Consider the following 20,536-nt stretch of genomic DNA (forward strand, 5'->3'; position numbering starts at 1 on the left):
TCTATCAGTTACCTATTCGTGCTGGCGCGGGATTAGATGCATAGACGAAGAGAGAATCGAGTCTCATCCGAGTCGAATAACCAACGAAAATCCCTAGCGATCTGCCTAAAATTCAAACCCTTGTTACGAACGACGAATGAGACTTTGCAATCGTTATCGTCCCCAAAGTTTCAAGTACGATGGAACTACTTTCGTTATCGGAATATCCGTTGTATTTACGAGCGTTTTATTATACAAATGGTTGGTTGGTTAAATTTATCTTGAGTTAAAATTGCTGCAGTCGCTTCGAAACGTTTAGTAATTTTCTGATCGAAGAAAGATACGATAGAGTTCATCGTTTCATCAAGAATCGAAGAGTTTTGAAAGTAATAGGACTCGTGGCTGCTTGGAATTATATATAGGATTAGGTGGTCGGTCGAGCACTTGTGAGAGAGATACAGATTGAACGTAGCCCTCTGCTGGCGAATGCTGAAACTGTCGTCACATATATCACGAGTCTTCCGTGCACCAAAACTTCTGGAACTTTGTCATGTTTGCGAATTTTTTTTTAAAATTGTAGAGTCATTGTTGAGATCCCAAACAGTATTATTCTTATATTGTTGTAAGTTTCATTTATTTTAACCAATGTCGCAGAAAAGAATTTAAAAAGAACAACATGGAAAATGATTATTTCAATGGTCTGTCGAGTACTTGTGAGAGAGGTACAGGTTCAGCGTAGCCATCTGGTGGCGAGAGCGAGACTTTCATAAGTGTCAAAGATGATCGACATGACCGGTCAAAATCGTTTTACTAATCGTCAGGTATTTGTTTCGCTTCGTGAACACTCGGCCGGGAAAATAATAATTGTTATTGCCGCGAAGCAATTTGAAGTAAGCGTCGGCGCGGGAGAACGAAGTTTAAATACTTCTCACTTTTTCCTACGGAAGATTAAACTACATACAACGGTTACTAGTTTCCCAGCAGACGGTGGGAACGATTCTCGGAGCAGGAAGAAGTAACTTCTCGGGTAGCTTTTCATCAAACTCAGCCTTGGCTTTCACTTTTCGATTTTTGTTTTCCTATCCGCGTTGGCTGCGAGTCGGGCGAGGTTTCGTGAAATTCCTGTTGCTTGCCAGGCGCGTGTGATTCATCGCGGTAATTTGTTTTTTCCACCCCCCACCACCACTTCGCTGTTCTAATGCGGATACGATTCTTCGTTGCAGCTACCGGCGTGAAACAAAACGGCGAGGAGGTCGATGACTCGAAGCAGGAAGCAGACGAGTCTGGTACGGCTTTGGTGCAATATCCGGACAACTTGAACCTTCGTGATCTTTACTACTACATATTGGCGCCTACACTCTGCTACGAACTGAATTTCCCCAGGTCACAAAGGATACGGAAAAGGTAAAATAACGATAAGACTCGAGCATCGCGCGCTACGTTCGATTTTCGAGCATTTCGGTGAAATATTCTCAGGGGTGGCGTTTACTGTTTTATCGAGGCTTTGTTTCGTTGCTCATGACACCCTAAATCGCTTACAATTCATTTAATATACTCTTCTAAATAAAAAGGTCTACCAAATAATTTAAGTATATTATGTTTATCGGTTTAAAAAATTCGTTGGTTGGTTCTGATCTATGGATGGATTTATAAACGAATCGTACACGCGCTTTCCTGAGGAAATTCGCTTCTTTCTAGCGAGGTTTCGGTCCTACGAGCTTTCATCGGTAGGAAAACGGAGGGAAGAAGGCAAAGTTAGCGAGCAGAGTGTTCGCGAAATTAGATTTAAGTGGGCTATTGTCGGGAAAATGGAGGAGGGTGCGTTTGGACGGACTCCGGAGGGGCAAGGTGATGTATTCCTTTCGGTGCTTCCGGCTCGTACTTCCGATTGTATCCGGAATTCCAGAGATTTTCATGGAACACTCTCTTCCGACTACGCGGAAGTATTTTCACGATGCATACGAAAAGTGCTTCGAGTCTGGCCGACGTTTCTTGTCACCGGCAGTTGTTGGCTTCGAAAACCCCGGGAACAAATTTCACTGGAGAAGAAACGTCATATCGCGCGACGTACCGCACGAAAATATCTTTTCGGATTTCTTGCGGAGTCGCGTCTACGACGATATTTTAAAACGACAACCCCGCGTCGAATACCGAAATAACGATTCGACTGACATAAATTTAACGTACATTCAGATTAAGATCTAGAAGTATGTAGATAATAGAATATAATTTTCTCGGTAGATTCATGCATTTGTCGTAAAATCGTGCCCTTGATCTTTGACGAATTTATACGAATAAATGCTTCGTTCGTTTCTTCCAGATTCCTGATTAAACGAATCTTGGAAGTTGTGGTCGGCTGCCAAGTGGTCATGTCGTTGTTTCAGCAGTGGATGATCCCGTCCGTGAAGAACTCCCTCGTCCCGTTCAGCGTGAGTATTTTATTTACTTTCTCTGTCGTCGTAAGAATTCCGTTACAAAATTTGTTTAAACGTTCGATCGTGGCTGTTCGAAAAATGAAATTTTATTTTACGAATCGAGAAACCATGCTGCAAGAAATTAACAAAAACATAATAGTGTTTCGTACCTGAGGTTTCGAAGCGATAAATTTGATCGGACCACAGTGGTGATTGGTTTTCGTAGAAGAATAATGAACCGAGCGAGTCGAAATCCGTGCATTGTGGAAAACAATTTTCTGCTTTCGTCCGCCATCGTTGCACCGTGCATCACGCGTTTATCCCTTTTATTCCCGCCGGAAATAAATAATAATCTATCGTTTGAGGTCGATACATCGATAGAACGGCGGACGTTATTAAGGGGGCTAATTATTTATAGGGTCGGTCGTAAATAAGTCGAGGCTGGCCACGGAATCGAAATGGCTTCTAAGATAGAGAGAGCCCGGTGAACAGAAGTGTAATTTGGTTTCGGCAAATAGGCGCGATCAATCTTTCTCGTAATTCCCCGACCGGAGGTACGATACGCACAAATATATGGCCGACAGAGGTCAACGTGCACGACCACCTCCTTTCCAGAAAATCCTCAGCGACGTCCTCACACCTCGTAATGATGCGTCTCTACGCACATCCTAACATGTGTGAGATTGCGGTGATAAAAACGATGAAAAAAGTTCCTGAAAACGGTGGATGTTTCTTACGAGTTGCGGCCAAGTTTTTCGCCACTTCCGCGATTTTATTCGCCAAACGAGAATAAGAACAATATGTACACGGAGCAAGTGCACTCAAAAGTTTGCAAACAAGCTGGCTAATGAATCCATCTTTGTCGCGGAAGAACAAAGTATTTACGAGATTAATAAGGGTGGCACAGACACGTATTTTGGATCGAATAAGTATTTTATTAGAGATTGACAAAGCACGAGTTGTTAATATAATCAGTAAATAGAAAGTATACGACATAGATTCATTCATTTTGTTGCGTTTAAAGCACAACAAGCCGATAATTGATCATATCTTTTAAATTTATTATCATCGAATACTCGTAGAACTTTCAGAGTTGTTAAATTTTTATGCATCTCGGAAATCTTTTCGCTCCACCAGTATATTTATTTATCAGAATCTGCACAACAGTGAATTTAGAAAAGACTCGTTAACTTTATTATGAACCATACTATTTGTAACTCTCGTCGTTTTACTTTTCTACATTGTATTATATGTGAACTGAAATTTTTTAGAATTTTTGTGGGTTTGTATTATACTTAATCAAGAATCATCGTCGCGTTTGCACCCCAACGCGTTACGATAATAGCCCCTACGACCCATCAGTTTTTAACCCCGGTGTCCGTTAAGCCTCCCTTCTGGTCCCTCTTTTTCTGGTTACGTTTGACAGGCTCGATCATTTGTTAGGAAATCGTGGTCATATTTCGCTGGCAGCCATGGGAAACGTCCACGTGTTACGCCTCCTATCGCGACACGGACGTGTGTAATCAGTACGCGGCGGTAAATTATTCGGGATAAGCCGGGCCGGGACAATTTGGACGGAATGCAACTTGGAGAATATTACGACGCGATTCTATCTGTTGCTATTCTCTCAGCCGCGGTGCAGCGACGCTGCTCGAGGACGATAAAAATAAACGCGTCGCGACGTTGATGGACGATTCGATTCGATAATTGCGACGGTTCCATAATTCCCGTTATATTTTCGAAAACACGCACATTTGCCACCTTATCTTGCTATTTATTTTAAGGCAAAACAGTTAAAAATTGTTACAACGAAACGTTCCAGTTCGAAACGAAACATTTTCTCGTTAATTCGGAACGAAAGAGAATCAGTGGGGTCGATATTAATTCATTATACTTGATTTCGTATGCAACGATGAGCAAATGCAGTGTCGGATACGGTTCCTGGGAAGTCCCGTGACTGGCGCCAATTTAGAAACGACTCTAATGTCGCGAAATTGTTTTTCATCCGCCGGCGGACACGAAAGGGTCGTCGCGAGAACGTCGCGATAAAGACAACTGTGATCTCGTGCACGTAATGAGTCGACGGCAATTTCAGCTGCACGCAGTGGAAATTACCATTGCGCGAGCAGCAATTGCGGCGAAGACATCACGAGGAACCGGCCAAACAATCTTGTCGACGTTTCTCTCTCTTTCCTATTTCGCTTTTTTTTCGACTCCCGAAGGGTTCTTTTCCCCCAAACAAACTCCAGACGTGTTTGTAAAATTTAATAGTATCTAACGATTTCAAAACGTCAATTGACCCATACCATCTAGAAAAAAGAAAATTAACAGCGGATCTTATTTTTGTATTTAAAGTTATCAATAATCTTATTGTGTGTTCATTTTGGAGCTCCTTAAATTATACGTACTGTGCGTCCAGGCAGTGGAGATCCAGGCACCAATCAGACTCGCGTTTCCCACGTTAGCCAACTTCTAGCGGACTCACAGTACTTGCAAAACTTCCGAGAACAAGAAATTACATAAATAAATTATGCTCAGTCTCGAGTGTTCACTGCAAAAACATTCATTTCTTCGATGAATTGTTAATCTCTTTTAAAAAGTCTTTATTACATTCGCTTAGGGCTCAGCGTTACATTTTGTTGTTATTTTATATATTTTATAATTCATTTTTATGTCATTTTCGCCTTATATTTTATATTTGTATATTCTATATAAAATTCCATATTTATCCGCTACAAAAAATTCTTCATTTAAATCGAATTTTAGTTATGTTTCTGCTTCCCTTTTCGGATTCCAGTCGATGTTCTCCATGTTTCGAATTTTTGAGTCTTTCTCAATTAATTGTTTCCGATCGGTGGTTAGTTTATTTTTCGGAGAACACGTGTGCAGGACCTAGGATTCGGATTCCGAAGACGATTAAGAGCGATTTTGTTCCGTTTCGATTTCAATCGCAACGAGGCTAACTAACGATCCGACGTTTATTCGTTTAATCTCGCGACATTAATTGAAAAATTTCACCGTGGTTTTGGTTGTTCGTTAACGAGGCAAAACGGATAGCTTCGCTGTCGGCGCACACCACTGGCGGAAATTTGCCGCGGTTGTACGCCGGCTTCGTAGATTTAAATGGATCCTTTTACGCGGACAGTTTTAACCGCGGCTGATCCGTGCCGGACATCCGTGGTTCACCACCTATATCCATAGATCGTCGTGTAATGTAGTCTGTTATCTGTTTTCGGCCTTTGGGGACGGCTTGAAATTTTGAGGGACGCGTTCTCCGAGTCTGGGCAACAGAAATTGTCTTCTTTTCGCGAAAGGAGCCTTTCCACCGTCGAATATCTCTTGTCCATAAGTCATTGGACGCTTAACGAACGTGGAATAAAAACGAATTAACGTCGTGAAGCATTATAAATTATAAAATGAAATATTTACTTATTCATTACATTAGAAAGGAAACATCCCTTATATCGTGTGTCATGGATTTTTGAAAACGACCAAATCCATTGTAGAATTCTAGCAACAATTGTTTTTTAGTATTTTTATTATTAATACCACTCCAACTTCTCTATAATATTTTTCACGAGTCCTTCGATTTTAAACGCGTTCATCTTACAAATTTGCTTCTTCTTACAACTTCAACTATTGCATATTTATATTAATTTCTCACGAGAGTTATTAAATTTATTGTAAAGTACTTCGGAAAATTGCACCTGTATTTTAATTTATGATGATTTATAGATGGTAGTATAAGTACTGTGCAAAGCTGGAATGTTGACACCTGACTGATTCGACCACCCAATTCGTTCTAGTGTAAACATTTATCTATAAACTTATTTTTACCGCGAATCTTGTTCTTATTAATCGAACAGCATGGCGGACGAAGAAAATAGGAAAGATTCAAAGTATCGATTAATTGCGGAATATTTAATTATTTGACAGTCACCCTTGAGTTAGGTTCGACTTAGGTGACTGGGTAGAACAATCTTGTCGAGTTTGCAGTCGTCAACAAAAAACAGTAGCAACTTGGCGGTTTATGAAATAGCGACGAAGAGGCGTGTCCAAGGTACGCGGGAGTAAAAAAGCGTAGCGTCGTGATTACAATGCGAGGAGCAGTAGCAGCTGAAGTTATCAATCGCGGATCGTCGCGATTCATCGGCGGGAAAGCAATATCCACGAAATCGATTCTTCACGGGGCTGTTACGGCCGTCGTGTCTGGATTCTCGGGACAGTGATAGACCATCGCGAAGTAGATCGAGAGACGGAGACATTTTCCCCTGCCAGCTGGCCAGCCGATCGGCGACGTGACTGTCGTCTCTGCCATCGTGATTCGCAATTATCGAATCCAATTTGTCCGTCAGAAAGGCGAGTTGGTGCCGGCGGCCGAGAGAGGGTGGGGGACGGGGGGAGGTGGCGAGAAAACGTAGAAAAAGGGTGGGAACAGGCGATCGAAGGTAGAGAAAATGACGAGGCGGACGACGCAGAAATGGATAGAGAAAGAGCTCGCCACCCTGGAATTAACTCCGGTGCACCTTGCACGGTAATTACTTTGCGTCCGATCGATATCACGAATTCGAGTACGACTCTCGTAGCGAACGGGAAAAGTACGAGACAGAGAACAATAATCTTGTTTTTCGGGACGGTGCTGCGACCACGACTCGAGGGACTTCTAAATATACGAAAAATGGATGACGTAAGTTCATTTTTGGAAACAAACAAATCGATGGTAGTTTTAGCGAGATCTCCTCATTTATATCTACAATCACACGATCAATGGTGTAGGATATACTCATAAATTAATTAAAGAAGCTTGACTGTAAAATGTTTTTTTTTAAAGTGGAACAAGTTTATTTGTAGCTAAAAAATCGTTTACTTTCTTTAACAATTTTTAAAAATTGCATAATAAAATTTAATAAGCTTATTGTTTTGAAAACATTAAAAATTGGACTTACACTACTTTCAATAACAATGGCTCAATTATCAAATTAATATCTGTATTGGTTAAAGAAAATGGTAGATCGATTATGATTTGAGCCTTATACAACTAATGTCGAAGATTGGATACTTAAACTTGACAATGATCCAAAATACATATTTATTTCGTTGTCGTAAAACTGTTCTTCGTTTGTTTCTTCGTGACCCTCACCGCCATCTTGGTTTGCATGTCGCCGAGCGAGAAAGCGCCTCGATCGACTCGCTGTTTCTCTTTCGATTCCCTTTCCCGCCACAGTATTCTCGCGACAATCGTCTCGAACGAGCATAGGCGGAGGGAATCTCGAACGATTTACCGGGGACAATTTGTTCCCGGGTGGAAAATCGTGAACGGAGAACTGTCTGTCTTCGAGCCGCCGTGAAATCTCTTCCAGCGCCGTGAACGCCGCCACTTACGTCGATCTCTCGTCGATTCGCCGGTATGGAAACGCTTAATAATCGGCTGACGAGTGGTTAGGAACGGGGGATGGTGTCTGAAAAGGACTGGGGATGGGTAAACGGGGACGGTGGCCGAACTATCTAATCACGGATACGCAAGTTCTGTCTCGACTCTGGAGTGGTCTTGTTGTTACCAAGTTCCGCGACGAAGTGTCCGGTTCTAGCTGTTTAGGGTTACGCTTCCATTTGGGGGACTCGTCATTCATGGAAAAGGGGAAATGTTACGCGAAACGGAAACGCTGTTTCGCACGATCGAGCATCGAAATTTTGGCGGAGGACGGGGAAACGTACCGCAAGGATTTCGCTTAGGCTCCATCCGTAACGTTCCACAGTGGGGCATTTGCAGACGATTTTAAAAATTTGACGTAAACTACAATATTTTTGCTGGCTGATGTAGTTGAATATGCGAGGAACATTGTATCAACATTCTTTTTTTCATTTTTACACTCATAAATTGCTGTGCTTTGTCGAAAGTTAAGAGATATAATACACAATAGACAATAAACATTAGTAACAAATTTATTAGTGATAATAAGTTCATATGTATGTATGTTATGAACAAGAAATATTATAGATAAACAAATTTTCCTACATTATTATCTTCACTGGGACTAGGATTCATTGGTTAAAACGTTAGAAAAACACTAAGAAAATCATACTTTTTTCGACAATCTTGGACTAAAAGCTATCTTAAAACTATCCTAAAAGCGAATGATTATATCTCTTGATAGTATACATTTATAGAAATTGCAAAATATATTGTTTACACTCATCTGCGCTTGATAAATATCAAGAAATTTGTACAATTTGGTACACTCACTTTTAAGGGATTTATTTTCTAGTCACCCGTTTCGATAAAATTGGTATAAACTATCCAAAAGTAGAAAGTTCGAACTTTAAAATATTTTTTTAAAATTGAGCTCACTGGTTATTTTATTTGTTTCTATTGAAAAAGAAGTTCAGGTCTTGTGAACACCTACTATCGAACAAACTTGTAATTTTAGTTTACCCATACTGTTCTGTTTGTAGAGTTTAAAACCCTGTAACTGTTGGATCTTGAATGTGTGGGTAAATCAACGTTCCGTGAGTCCTAACACTGCGACTTCGTTAATTCTTGAGAGTACCCTTCCGGACTATGAGGGCGATTCTTCGTTAGGAGTAATCCTTCGAGTTGCTCTTGAGGACCGCGTTCCCAACGAGATTACTGACCACCTTCAACGTTTTCTTTCAAAGCAACGAAGTGGTTGGTTAAAATCCGGAAAAACCTATAACTCGAAGCCCCGATCTTCTACAACCTCCAGCATATTACGAATACGCGTATAAAATTTGCATATTTTTCGTTAGAACCTCTTTCCACGATATTCTACGATGGCACGAAATTATCAATTCCGTTCCTGATTCTTGCGAAGGAACCTGTTTGCTCATTATTGAACTTCACGCTCGATATCGTTCTGTGCTCCCGGTAGGGTTCGTTTGGGGCCGTCTTCTTTTCAATTAACAATGGAAATTTATCTCCTTCCTGTTCGTTGGTTCCGGTTAACGGAGCCGTCGAATCAAGATTACAAAACAGAGTGGCTCCCGTACCGAGAACTAAGTTAGACTTCTCTTTACCAGCTGTCAACAACATCGACTGGAACTTGTTACCATTAATTAACAAGAGAGCTACGGCCACTAACGGGTTCGATTAATAAAGTTATCGCTTCGCCGGTGTTAATGCATCGTTTCTTCGCGATGGCCCCCGTTTGCGCTGTTCAACGCTGAATTTTATTTCAATTAATTATTCTCAGACTGATATCGCGCGCTTGTATCAAGCGTTATCGCAGCTGCACGCGTCGTAATGCATTAACTCGCGCACTCGATCTACCTACTTAATCAGACATAATCGCCGCTCTATTTTCACGCGCGCTTCCAGTTGTTTATTAATTAATTTTCGACTGGTTAGGCGTTAACGAGGCCTCCGTCTTCCAGTAAATTCCGCAACGCGTCCGTATCACGATCGACCGATCGCAAGGCGTCAAGAGGCATCATGCGCCACGTTGCCTTATCGATTCCCCTAGTCGTCAACTTTTCAAAGCCTCCACGAAGGCACGAAAACTAAAAGAGGACAACATTATCCATTATCGATGATTCTAATTAACCCACATATCGCTATCGTCCTTTTAAGCGAACGGTCTCGAAATAGTCTGGTACGCAAGACTTTCGTTCGAGGCGCCAAATTTGAAATATCCTTCTTTCCGTGTGTCAAAATAGATTCCTGCGCATGATCTTCGTTGGGGGCTTCATAGTTAAAATATCCTTCTTTCAACATTTCCAAATAGTTGCGTGCACACGATGCTCGTTCGAGGCGCCAAATTTGAAGTGTCCTTGTTTCAGAGAATCGTTTATCGCGCAGTTTAAATAAAAGCAATTCGAGAAGAAAGTTCCGGCCAGTTACTAATTTCGATAATAGATCGTCGAAAATTTGTTCTCGTCGGTATAATGCAAATGGACGAGGGCACGTTTCGTCTATCTTTCACGGCGTTCCACCACACGGATGACTTCACACTGTAGAGCAATCGACCGATCGAAAGGCGACGACGGGGTTGCATCGAACGTCGGCTTATCGGCTCGACGACGTGCTACTCCTTAAAAGGATGAACGTTTAAAGGATTTTCTTGGGCGTTGGAGGACACGAGGGCGCGGGTGGTCGGGTGCAGTCTTTGCGACTTGGCTGCTCGCACCTTGGAGGCCGTTGACGACGAGACGGATGAAATATCGTATCGATTTCCCATCGCGAATGCTCGTAAACTCTCTCCTACTCTGCTATTTTCCTGTCTGTCACGTCCTCTCGTTTTTTTCTTCCCGATATCGTACGGAATTTTCTTCAGAGACCGTGGAACGCATGGGTTAACGAGTAGTCAGTGAACCGAAAGCAAAAAAAGAGAGAAAATTTCGCGTCTGTACGGCGGCTTACCGGTTCGTGTGTTTTTATTTTCGTCGGCTCTTTCTTTGGTCGGAATGCTTGCAGGTGTGCCGGTCACCGTCGACGTCAGGATGAAATTTTCAGTGTGTCGGATATTGGTCCAGTTCCTCTCGGTTGTATCCGGGTCGAGAGAAGGGTTGGTCGATCCGATCCACGACAGGTAAAAACGTTTCGACTCCTTTCGACTGAAAAGCCGATACGTCTTCTCCACTGGCAACCGTTGACTGACGTATCGTTGATAATTTCGTTCTTGACGCGCCTTGGTAAAGTGTATTTTAGCTTGTCGACTCGATACTGTTCCTTGGAGATTGCTGTTCTCTTTACTCTTTAGCGGACTCAATATTATTATTATTATTCGTTCTTTAACTGGAAACGCTCTTTAAAAAATTATACAGAGAAAATATCATCCCTTATAAAATTTTGTAAAATAATTTTAGCCTTCTTGTGGGTCGCTCGATTATATCTGTTTTCGTGTCTAATAAGAAAATTTTTCTTTATTCTTAGATTCGTGAAACGAAGAATTAGTTGTCGATCTTCTCCCTGGGCAGAGATGTAGTACACGAGCAGCGAAAACGATGGAAAGGTTGCGTCGTTTATGACATTTAATAAATCACACGGCCACCGAAAACTGATGCGACGAAAAATTAGGGAGAGTCTTTCCCGTGTTGTCCGCCCGGTACAGCATCGGATGTGCCCGCGACCCTTCCTCGAAATTACCCATAATTTTTCTGCACCCAGCGACGGAGACGAAGGGGAAGTATAACGCGGCTCTTTTCCCCTCTCGGCCGCCATTGTCTGCCCCGCTTGGAATTCAATTCGAGTCCGGCGAATCTCCCAGTATCTCGAGAATACTCGCAGAAACGCGACAAGAAGGTGTTCGTGGATGCAAAGCCGTAAATCTCGGCCCGCTAATTGAAACGACGTCGAAAGAAGGAAACGATAGCGCGAAAGGTTCCACCGGCTGTCCTGAATCGTGGCGCGAAGGGTGGACGGTTTCCTCCGATCATTTTTCATGCCTCCTCTGACCTCTTTCCTTCCCTTTTTCGTTTCGCAATCCGCTTATAGTCCGAACAAATTCAACAGGACACTCGAACCTTTTCCACTGCGGACTATGGACTTACTAGAAAATCTCTTCGATCCGTTAGGTGCTTAAAAATTTTTTAAATTTTGCCATGATTTACCGAACAGTTACCCCCACTTGTATTCGTAAATGGTGATTCGTTTTATTAAATGAATAAATAGTTGCTTCTTTCAAACTGGCGTGAATTCATTTTTTCATACACTGAGATATTTAAGGGTTTGTTTTAAATTTAGAAATAAAACTTATTGTTGGTATTATTATTTATTATTGTACGCTGTTTTTTTTATACTTCTCTATCGGTTTTGTAATTATTGCTAGCCCGTTAATATTAAAACAAAAACAAAACAAGAGAAATTACTTTGTAAATACAAGCAAAATACAGTGTAATAAACAACATTTGGTAAAAATAAATGGAAAAAACTCGTAAAAATTACCATTATAGTGTACGAATACGAGTAGGAGTAACTGTATATGATTACACGAGGTAAACCAGAGACTCTATGTCTATGAAATTTAATTTAATTCGAGATATGGATGCACAAGCATTCAACCCTTTTCGAGTCTAGTTTGACGAATCTATATCTTAATTAAAAGAAAAGTCGTATTTTAACGAAATCGTGAAGACGATTAGTTTCACTGTTAATTTCTTCTCTTACAAAGCGAGCACCAAAATGACGGTTTCGCGGGTTCGATAGGCGTGAGAAGGGCCCCATTTCGTAATGGGTGGGAATTTGTTTGCGTCGATATTCGTTTGCGTGAAACTGGTTCGATATAGGTCCTTTTACAAGCAACGAATTCCTGAGACTGGCGGGGACAGTGTTCAGTTTCAGTGACGTAGATAGCAGTGGCGATGGTTCGAGTTACGACTCCTTCGAACTCGAGTGTCCGCGTTCTCGCCAGAGACGGCTTATTATAATCCTTTGTGAAGCCCACCAAGGCTTCTCTGGCGAAGGTTTCTGGCCTTTGATCCGACCGGACGATCGATCATTGTGCAACGTCTCACGTCCACGGGAAAGCAGAAGGAGAGGAAAAGACGAAGAATGAGCTCGATGCAGCGTGTGTCACCTACGTGAGCTGTTTTAAACGCAGCCGTCTGAGAATTCTCTTTACAACCCCCTCTCTCTTGGATCTCACCCCTAAATAACGCGGTTCTACTCAGTAAACAGACAAATTCGTATTTATAATTTGAGGTAATAGACAAACATTTATAACAATGCTTGTATTCTTTGAAAATAACTTTTCCCCGCTCGTGAAACTCCAGATTTATTTACGTGAATAATCGTGTCCCCAGAAAGTTTTAATTTCGCAATCGAAACGAGCAATAAAGCATCAAAGCAATCCATAAAACGTCTCGTAATGCAGATACGTGTTCGAGCGCATCGAGCACGCCGCGAACCCAAAATTGAAATATCATATTCCCAGTTTATAACCAACGTGCATCAAGTACTGTAATTGCGGATCCCAGAATGCGTACAATTATACATAGTTTCATTTTAATCTCCGAAACATCCGCGAAATTTCCGTCTCCGAAGCGAAATCGAATTGCGTTCCACTTCCGTGTATGCGTTAAATAACAGCGCGGTTAGAAATTCCCATAAAAATACACGTACCGATCTTTGGGCGTGATCGTTTAGGTCAACAACGACGAAAGGTTGACGTTTAATATTTATTCTAAACGTTCGTATTTCTGCTATCCGTCTATTGTGTACGCGTACAATAGTACACGTAACAATACAAAAAAAAATCATTTTTACGGGGTTTATTAATCTTCTATCTGAAATCTTTATTCATCTTCATTTTTACGCTTGTCACTTTCTGAGCTTCGGTTCTTCATCAGAAACCGATTCGTCGCTGTCATCAAATAATAAATCATTCCTCGTACTGTCAAGAGAACGATGCTTTCGAGAAGATTAAAAAAAGAGAAGTAGAAAACACGTTCGAATTTTCGGATAAATTTTACATGGAAAAAACGTAAATCCTTGAAAGTAAAAAAAGGTTTAGTAGGTGAAATTTCTCGGCTATTTTATTTTTTTTTTATTTCTGATTTTTTCGAGTTACGAGGGTCAACTCAATTTTTTTAAACGGTTCTAATTTCTTTTGCATACCTAGTTGGTAGATTTGCAGTAAGAATGATTAAAAGCTGCTATTATGCATCGTTTAGAAGAGGATCGGCCTCTTAAGTACTGAAGTATTATAGTAATTTGTATCGTATCTTGAACGATGTTTTGTTGATATTTTAATTTCCGTCCCTAACGATGTCTCCAATTTTCGAGGGTTGAAAAATAAGCGTCCGTTTCGTGTCGCGTTTACTTTTGCCCCTTTATTTGAGCCGCGCAGTTCCATCGTAGTCCGGGAACAAACTATGCGGTCGCGTGTGCATGGACGCGTGGCGTTGTGTGCGCGCAAATGGCGTGTTGAAATCGACAGGAGGCTCTTTAGGTATTTATTTGTAAGCCTGGTATATAAGCACCGTGGGTTCTCGTGTTGTGCCATTCGGAGAGACCTCGACAACCGCCACTTAAGCGGAACGCCGGAGGGGTGGCTTCCTTCCCCTGTATTCAATTAGTATACCGCACGAAATATCAATTCCATCGCTGGAAAGCTTCTTCGACGTTTTCGAGCATACGGTAATAAGAGAATACCTTGCAAATGCAAGTATTCCTCGCGCATTGTACTCTTGTTAATCTCCGGGTATTTGTACGTTCTATTCGTGTTTATAAATTTTCGCTGCGACTAGGATTTCTTTGCTAAAGCTGCTCCACGAAGCTTCTCGTTCAAGATCTACTCCACAATTTCTCAGTATTTCCCTAATTGCATTCGTGTATCAAAGATTTGTACGCTACAGAAAGGTTTCAAATTTTATTTCAAACAAATTACATTGGACAAATTTTCTATCTATTTATACAGTCAAATTATTATTAAGTGGTTTTATATTCGCGAAAGAATTACTAAATAATAGACAGAATTTATTTTCGTAAATTATTACAACCACTTTTAGTGTTCTCAAAATAGATCGCTCGATTGTCTCAAAACATACCGGGGAACTTACATAATTGTATTTGCAAGAACTTCGTCGTAAATTACATTTATTTTTTAATTACAAGCCTCCCTCGTTCGCCGTAATCCGCGTGAACCGGCGAATTCGTGCTACATATTCCACAGGTTCGAGTCCAATTAGGAACTCCCGTTTCTTAGCCCTGTTTTATCGAAATCGGACCTCCAACTTTCATCCCCGTACTTACACGAGTTCCTCTTAAATTAATAATCGAATCTCGTTTGTTTTTCAGAACATGGACGTAGCGAAGGCCTCCGAACGATTGCTCAAACTGGCTGTGAGTATCGTAGAATCTATTTGGTAATAATCCGTATAATTTTAAAGTCGTAGAAACGTTCCAACGAATTTCTCGTCGCTAGCATGAATGCTTTCAACGATCAAACAACGATAAGTTTCGTTCTTGCAATTCTATCGTAGCACCTTATTTAGGAAAAGGGTGGTACCGTCGCGCTGCTTACTGACTACGAGCGTGTACACGGTCCGTAAAACGAATCCGCGCGTGTGCTTTCCCGTACCTCTTGCCTTACAATTGTTTTCCCAGTTTGCGCAGAGACCTTTTAGGTGGAAAGCCTCGAAGCAATATTTGCAAATTCAATCTCCTTTTCGCGGTGTGTTCCACTGAAAGTTCGTCGCGACGAACATACGGTTCAAGATAGAACCACGCGCATCACAAAGAGAATCTCAGCACCGATTTTAACGAAATTTAACACATTTATTGTAACCCGGATTATAGCCACAGACGATTAATCAGTTATAGAAATTTCTTATTCTATCATTATCAGGACGTTAAAACACTTAGAATAATTTATTTATTATTATTTGGACGGGAATATTCCATTGGATACAAAAAGAAAAATATAAAATGCAATACATAAACGTGAAATACAATTTAAGAAATATATAAGTCTCACAAAAGTTTCGATCCCACTGCCATACTGACCGAAATCGAAAAATTTCAAATCGTTCTAAAAAAATTATTTTTGGTCGCAAGGACCAATTACAATCATTTTTGGTGAATAGACATACCTTCGAAATCCTACACATTTTCGAGAAAAAAATTCCTTATCGAAAATGTAATGTCTGACCATACATGATATTTTTCCCTGAATTTTCATGCGTATGTTTGAAACGTCATAACTCCTGAACGGATTGGACGATTTTAATGTTTAAAAAGGCAAACGACGCGTATTTTAGTGTAGAATATGTAAAAATTGCAAAAATATTCGAAAAGTTGTTCCTTGACCCCGCAAAATGAGGAAAACCTCATAAAAATAGTCCAATTTCTAAACAGCCATAACTCTTACAATAGTGAGTATATTTCAATGAAATTTATTTCTGAAGTAAAGCTCATGGGCACCTACAAAAAAGTACTACACAACATTTTCGTACAGCGTCAAACAAATTTATTAAAAGTGAAAAACGAATTCTTAAGAAAAATCGATAGGGGACAGGTGCTGATATTTTCCGGCGAAATTGAAATGTTTCGAATCATTCTGGAAAAATTATTTTCCATTGCGAGGGTCAATTGCAATCATTTTTGGTGAATACACATACCCCCAAAATCCTACGCACTTTCGAGAAAAAAATTCTTTACCGGAAATACAATGTCTGACCAGGAATGATGATTCCCCTGATATTTCATGGGTATATTTAAAAAATGATAACTCCTGAACAAATTGGAGGATTTTAATATTTCAAAATGCAAACAATGCGTATTATTGGGACTCTAGAGCCCAAGAAAAACGGGCCGAAAAAATACATTGTATAAAAATACTTTAAAAAAATACAAACAGTTTGTCGTTCTACAGACGAAACTTTAAACGTTAATGACTTCTTAAGAAAGCCTCAATCAACAAATTGGTATTCTTAATTTTCGTCTTATTTTGGCCACTAGAATCTCCCATTAAAATTTTTCCCAGAGGTAGCCGAGCACATTGTATATTTTAAAATTCGAATATTCGAATAATAAAATATAGTTTCGTTAATTTTCTGACCCCATGCTACCAGGGGATTGAAACAGCCCTGTCAGGATTTATACTCACCCCTAAGGTGCTTGACCCAATCATTGACCAGCAAAGCTGTAGTCGTCGCCATTGAAATGCAACTCGAAAGTTTCGCGGAGTCTATGAATTCATGATTCAACTTTTGCCATGCAGCTAGTTATGGTTGACGTTTCCACGTGAATTATGCACCGTCGGAAGCCGGCTTGCAACGTAGTTTTCCTGTAAACGTCGGTTCTGTCGATAATCGTTTCAATTCGAAGAATCGCTTCGTGGGACGCCGCTACCCCGTCGTAAGGAGATATTCTTTCTTTTCTACGGCACTCTTTCTCTCTCTGGAGCCTCCCTCGACGTCTGGAGGGGAGTTATTTCAACGATTACGGACGGGTAGGGCAATAGAGCCTCGATGCTGCGCGTATAATTCTCTTACGAAGTTCGTATTTCCTTCGGTTCTTGAGGGAACTTCAGAGACGCAACGTTCTCGAGTCGGTTCACGCAGCCGGATGTTTAATAGCTGGGACAAAATTCAGCGTCGTATTTCGCTACTGTCTCGTTGTCGCTCGAGCGTTACGCGGAAGTTCCGCGCCCGTGAACTCGCGCGTCCCAACTTTCCGCGAGAGGATTCCGATTGTTTCGCGCGTGTCGAGGCGTCGCGCCGTGCTCTTCGAAACACCATCGCGAAACACGAGACGATCGCGATTTTCTCGCTCCGCTTGTACACAATCGACACTGATTCCTTCTGCACGATCGTTTTTAAATGGGGTTGCAACCGTAAGGGATGCAAAAATTTAATTGCACCGAAAGATCTCTTTTATCCCTAGAAGAGTCGAATCTTTCATGTTAGGTACAATATGTTATTTACAAGAGAACTGAAATTTTTTAAGTACGTAAAATTCACTTCAAAGGGTGGAAATTAAGCCTCAAATATCGGGATATTTTTTATTCTTTTATTGTAACTAGGAAACTGACGCTTTGTCACTGTTTTTAAGCAACTGTGTAGAAAAGAAAATTTTGTAAAAATGATATTATTCACGAGGCGGTTGAAACTGTTTAGGTACGTTAAATTCATTTCAAGGGGTAGAAATCGACCCCAAAATATTTCTCAATATTTTCAAGCAAGTGACTTGGAAAAGAAAATTTAGTAACAAAATAAACAATAATTAGAAAAAGCAAGGTTCGAAGATTCAGGGGAAGATGAGAACGACACCTCGCCAGTTTGTCAATTTCGAAAGTTTTACGGCGATGGCTGTCTTAAGTTAATCGTTTCGTCGCGCGGAAGTAGCTCATAATAAATAACACTCCTCCTATTTCATCGAATGGACAACAAAATTATCTTGGAGCGAAGTCCCTGTGTAGCAGGGGTTAATGGATCCTTATTTCGACTGGACGTTTTACGTCACCGTACAGAATGCACCTTTTATCCCCAGCGATCAAGTTCGTTGAGAGAGAGTTTCTGTCGTTAGGTTGGAGGAGTAAATTGCGAGTGGAAACTCGGTCCGGGAGATTGCTCTCATTTTAGACGATATTACCGTTTTTGGGGATTGCGAAATGCAAAGGAAAATATCGGTTTTTGGTGATCTATGAACAAGGATGCCATTTTAACGTCGTTACGCGGATTTTATCGGATTCCCCATGCTGCGAAATAACCGCGGTGTTCCGTAATCGGGAACGCAAACTTCGAAAACACGGCCCAGTTAATTCGACGCGCAACATTTTCGGGGCGCTGTTAAAGCCACAAATACGAATGTAGCTGCTGGCGCTTTTGATGCATTAATTATAATTTTCGTAGTTCGTAGTTCTAGGCATATGCATTAAACGGTTTTAAAACTTTGGGAAAAAACAGTGTCCTTAATATTTTTTTTCTCAAAGAAACTGCAACGCCAATAGATTTTCTCGTACTTGTAAAAATACGTAAACGCTTACATTTTTCGTTCAACGATCATTCTTTTTCTGCTTATCAATTTATATCAAATGGCATTTTTAAAACAGTTCCGGAACGTTAATAATTGGTAAAAAGTTGTTAAAAACGTAGAGTCGTGCAAAGATTACGCGCAGAACTGGCGGCCATGCTCCTAGGGGTGAAGTCCATCAGCGACAAAAACCATAAAATTAATTACGTACAATGGAGTATCGTGGAACATTATTTGCGTACTGGAAATAGCCGTCGATGGAGGAGCGGGAGGAGCGGTCGCATTAATGGAAAAGTAATCAGAAGAATGGCTTTCCGAGGTTTTCTGTGTTAATGTAAAAGCCACGCTGCTAGAAAAACAAGTGCTGCACAAACAAGCTGTTCCGATAATGGTCGAAAGATTTTTAATTTGCGCAGGGAACGAAAACATGCATGCTCCGCCTCGACAGTGAATTACACTATGAATTATCTGACTCTTAAATTGTTTATTGCACGAAAAACTGTATATATTCCAATTTGTTAAAAAAATGTAAAACGTTCGATATGTTTATAGTTTTCTAAATTTTATGTATAATATTTCTTGGGTATCAGAAATGTCTGAAACCTGTATACATTGCAATATCGAACAGTTAATATTATCGAAGTAGCGAGTCTTTTAATGCGAGTGGTCTCGTTTTGCCAGCGAACGAACGTCCAATAATAGAGAAAGCAATTAGATCGTGACAAAAAACAGTTCTTTACTTAGAAGGAAAACATCGACCGGCATTCGTGAATGAAATAAAGATTATACACAACTTTGCTAGTATATGGATGCTGGGTTTTTATAAAGTGACATGAGAAGTTTCAGAGAAATTTTTCATAGGGCGTGTACAGTTGAATTCAATAGTAATTTCAGGTCTAAAATAACGGGTTGAATATATGTACTCGCTTCCGTGCAACTTTTATTATTATACAGGAATCGTAAAATATTTCATAAGAACGGTTTGAAGAAACTAAAATGTGGCGACAGTTCCTGCTCTCGTCACCAGAGGGCTACGCTCTTGTCTTTCTCGCCAGCGGTCGACTACCTATTAGTCTATACAGGGTGTTCGGCCACCCCTGGGAAAAATTTTAATAGGAGATTCTAGAGGCCAAAATAAGACGAATATCAAGGATACTAATTTATTGATTGAGGCTTCATTAAAAAGTTATAGAAACATTTCTGGCCTCACATTAGATTTTCGGTAAAGAATTTTTTTCTCGAAAGTGCGTAGGAATTCGGGGGTATGCCTATTCACCAAAAATGATTCTAATTGGCTTCCGCAACCGAAAATAATTTTTCCAGAATGATTTGAAACTTTTCAATTTCGCCAAAAAATTTAGGCACCTACCCCCTGTCGATTTTTCTTAAAAATTCGTTTTTCATGTTTAGTAATTTTGTTTGACGCTCTACAGAAAAGTTGTCTAATACTTTTTTGTAGGTACCCATGAGCACTAGTTCAGAAAAAAATTTCATTGGAATATATCCACTATTGTAAGAGTTATGGCTGTTTGAAAATTGGACCATTTTTATGGGGTTTTTCTCATTTTGCGAGGTCAAGGAATAACTTTTCGAATATTTTTGCAATTTCTACATATTCTACACTAAAATACGCGTCGTTTGGCTTTTTAAACATTAAAATCGTTCAATCCGTTCAGGAGTTATGATGTTTTAAAGATTTGCATGAAATTTC

General features: G+C 40.4%; 1 protein-coding gene across 2 annotated transcripts in view; it reads left to right on the top strand.

Annotated features, from left to right (window-relative positions):
- The window catches only part of Mdy (diacylglycerol O-acyltransferase), a 126,144-nt gene that overhangs the window by 88,224 nt on the left and 17,384 nt on the right, over positions 1 to 20,536 (top strand). For both annotated transcript variants that reach the window (XM_076769558.1, XM_076769557.1), the window contains exons 7-9: positions 1,203 to 1,383; positions 2,300 to 2,408; positions 15,148 to 15,192. In XM_076769558.1, the coding sequence (XP_076625673.1) occupies positions 1,203 to 1,383; positions 2,300 to 2,408; positions 15,148 to 15,192 (335 nt within the window). The remainder of the gene's footprint in view (positions 1 to 1,202; positions 1,384 to 2,299; positions 2,409 to 15,147; positions 15,193 to 20,536) is intronic.

Source organism: Colletes latitarsis, chromosome 7, assembly GCF_051014445.1.
Source record: "Colletes latitarsis isolate SP2378_abdomen chromosome 7, iyColLati1, whole genome shotgun sequence".
Taxonomy (NCBI): Eukaryota; Metazoa; Arthropoda; class Insecta; order Hymenoptera; family Colletidae; genus Colletes; species Colletes latitarsis.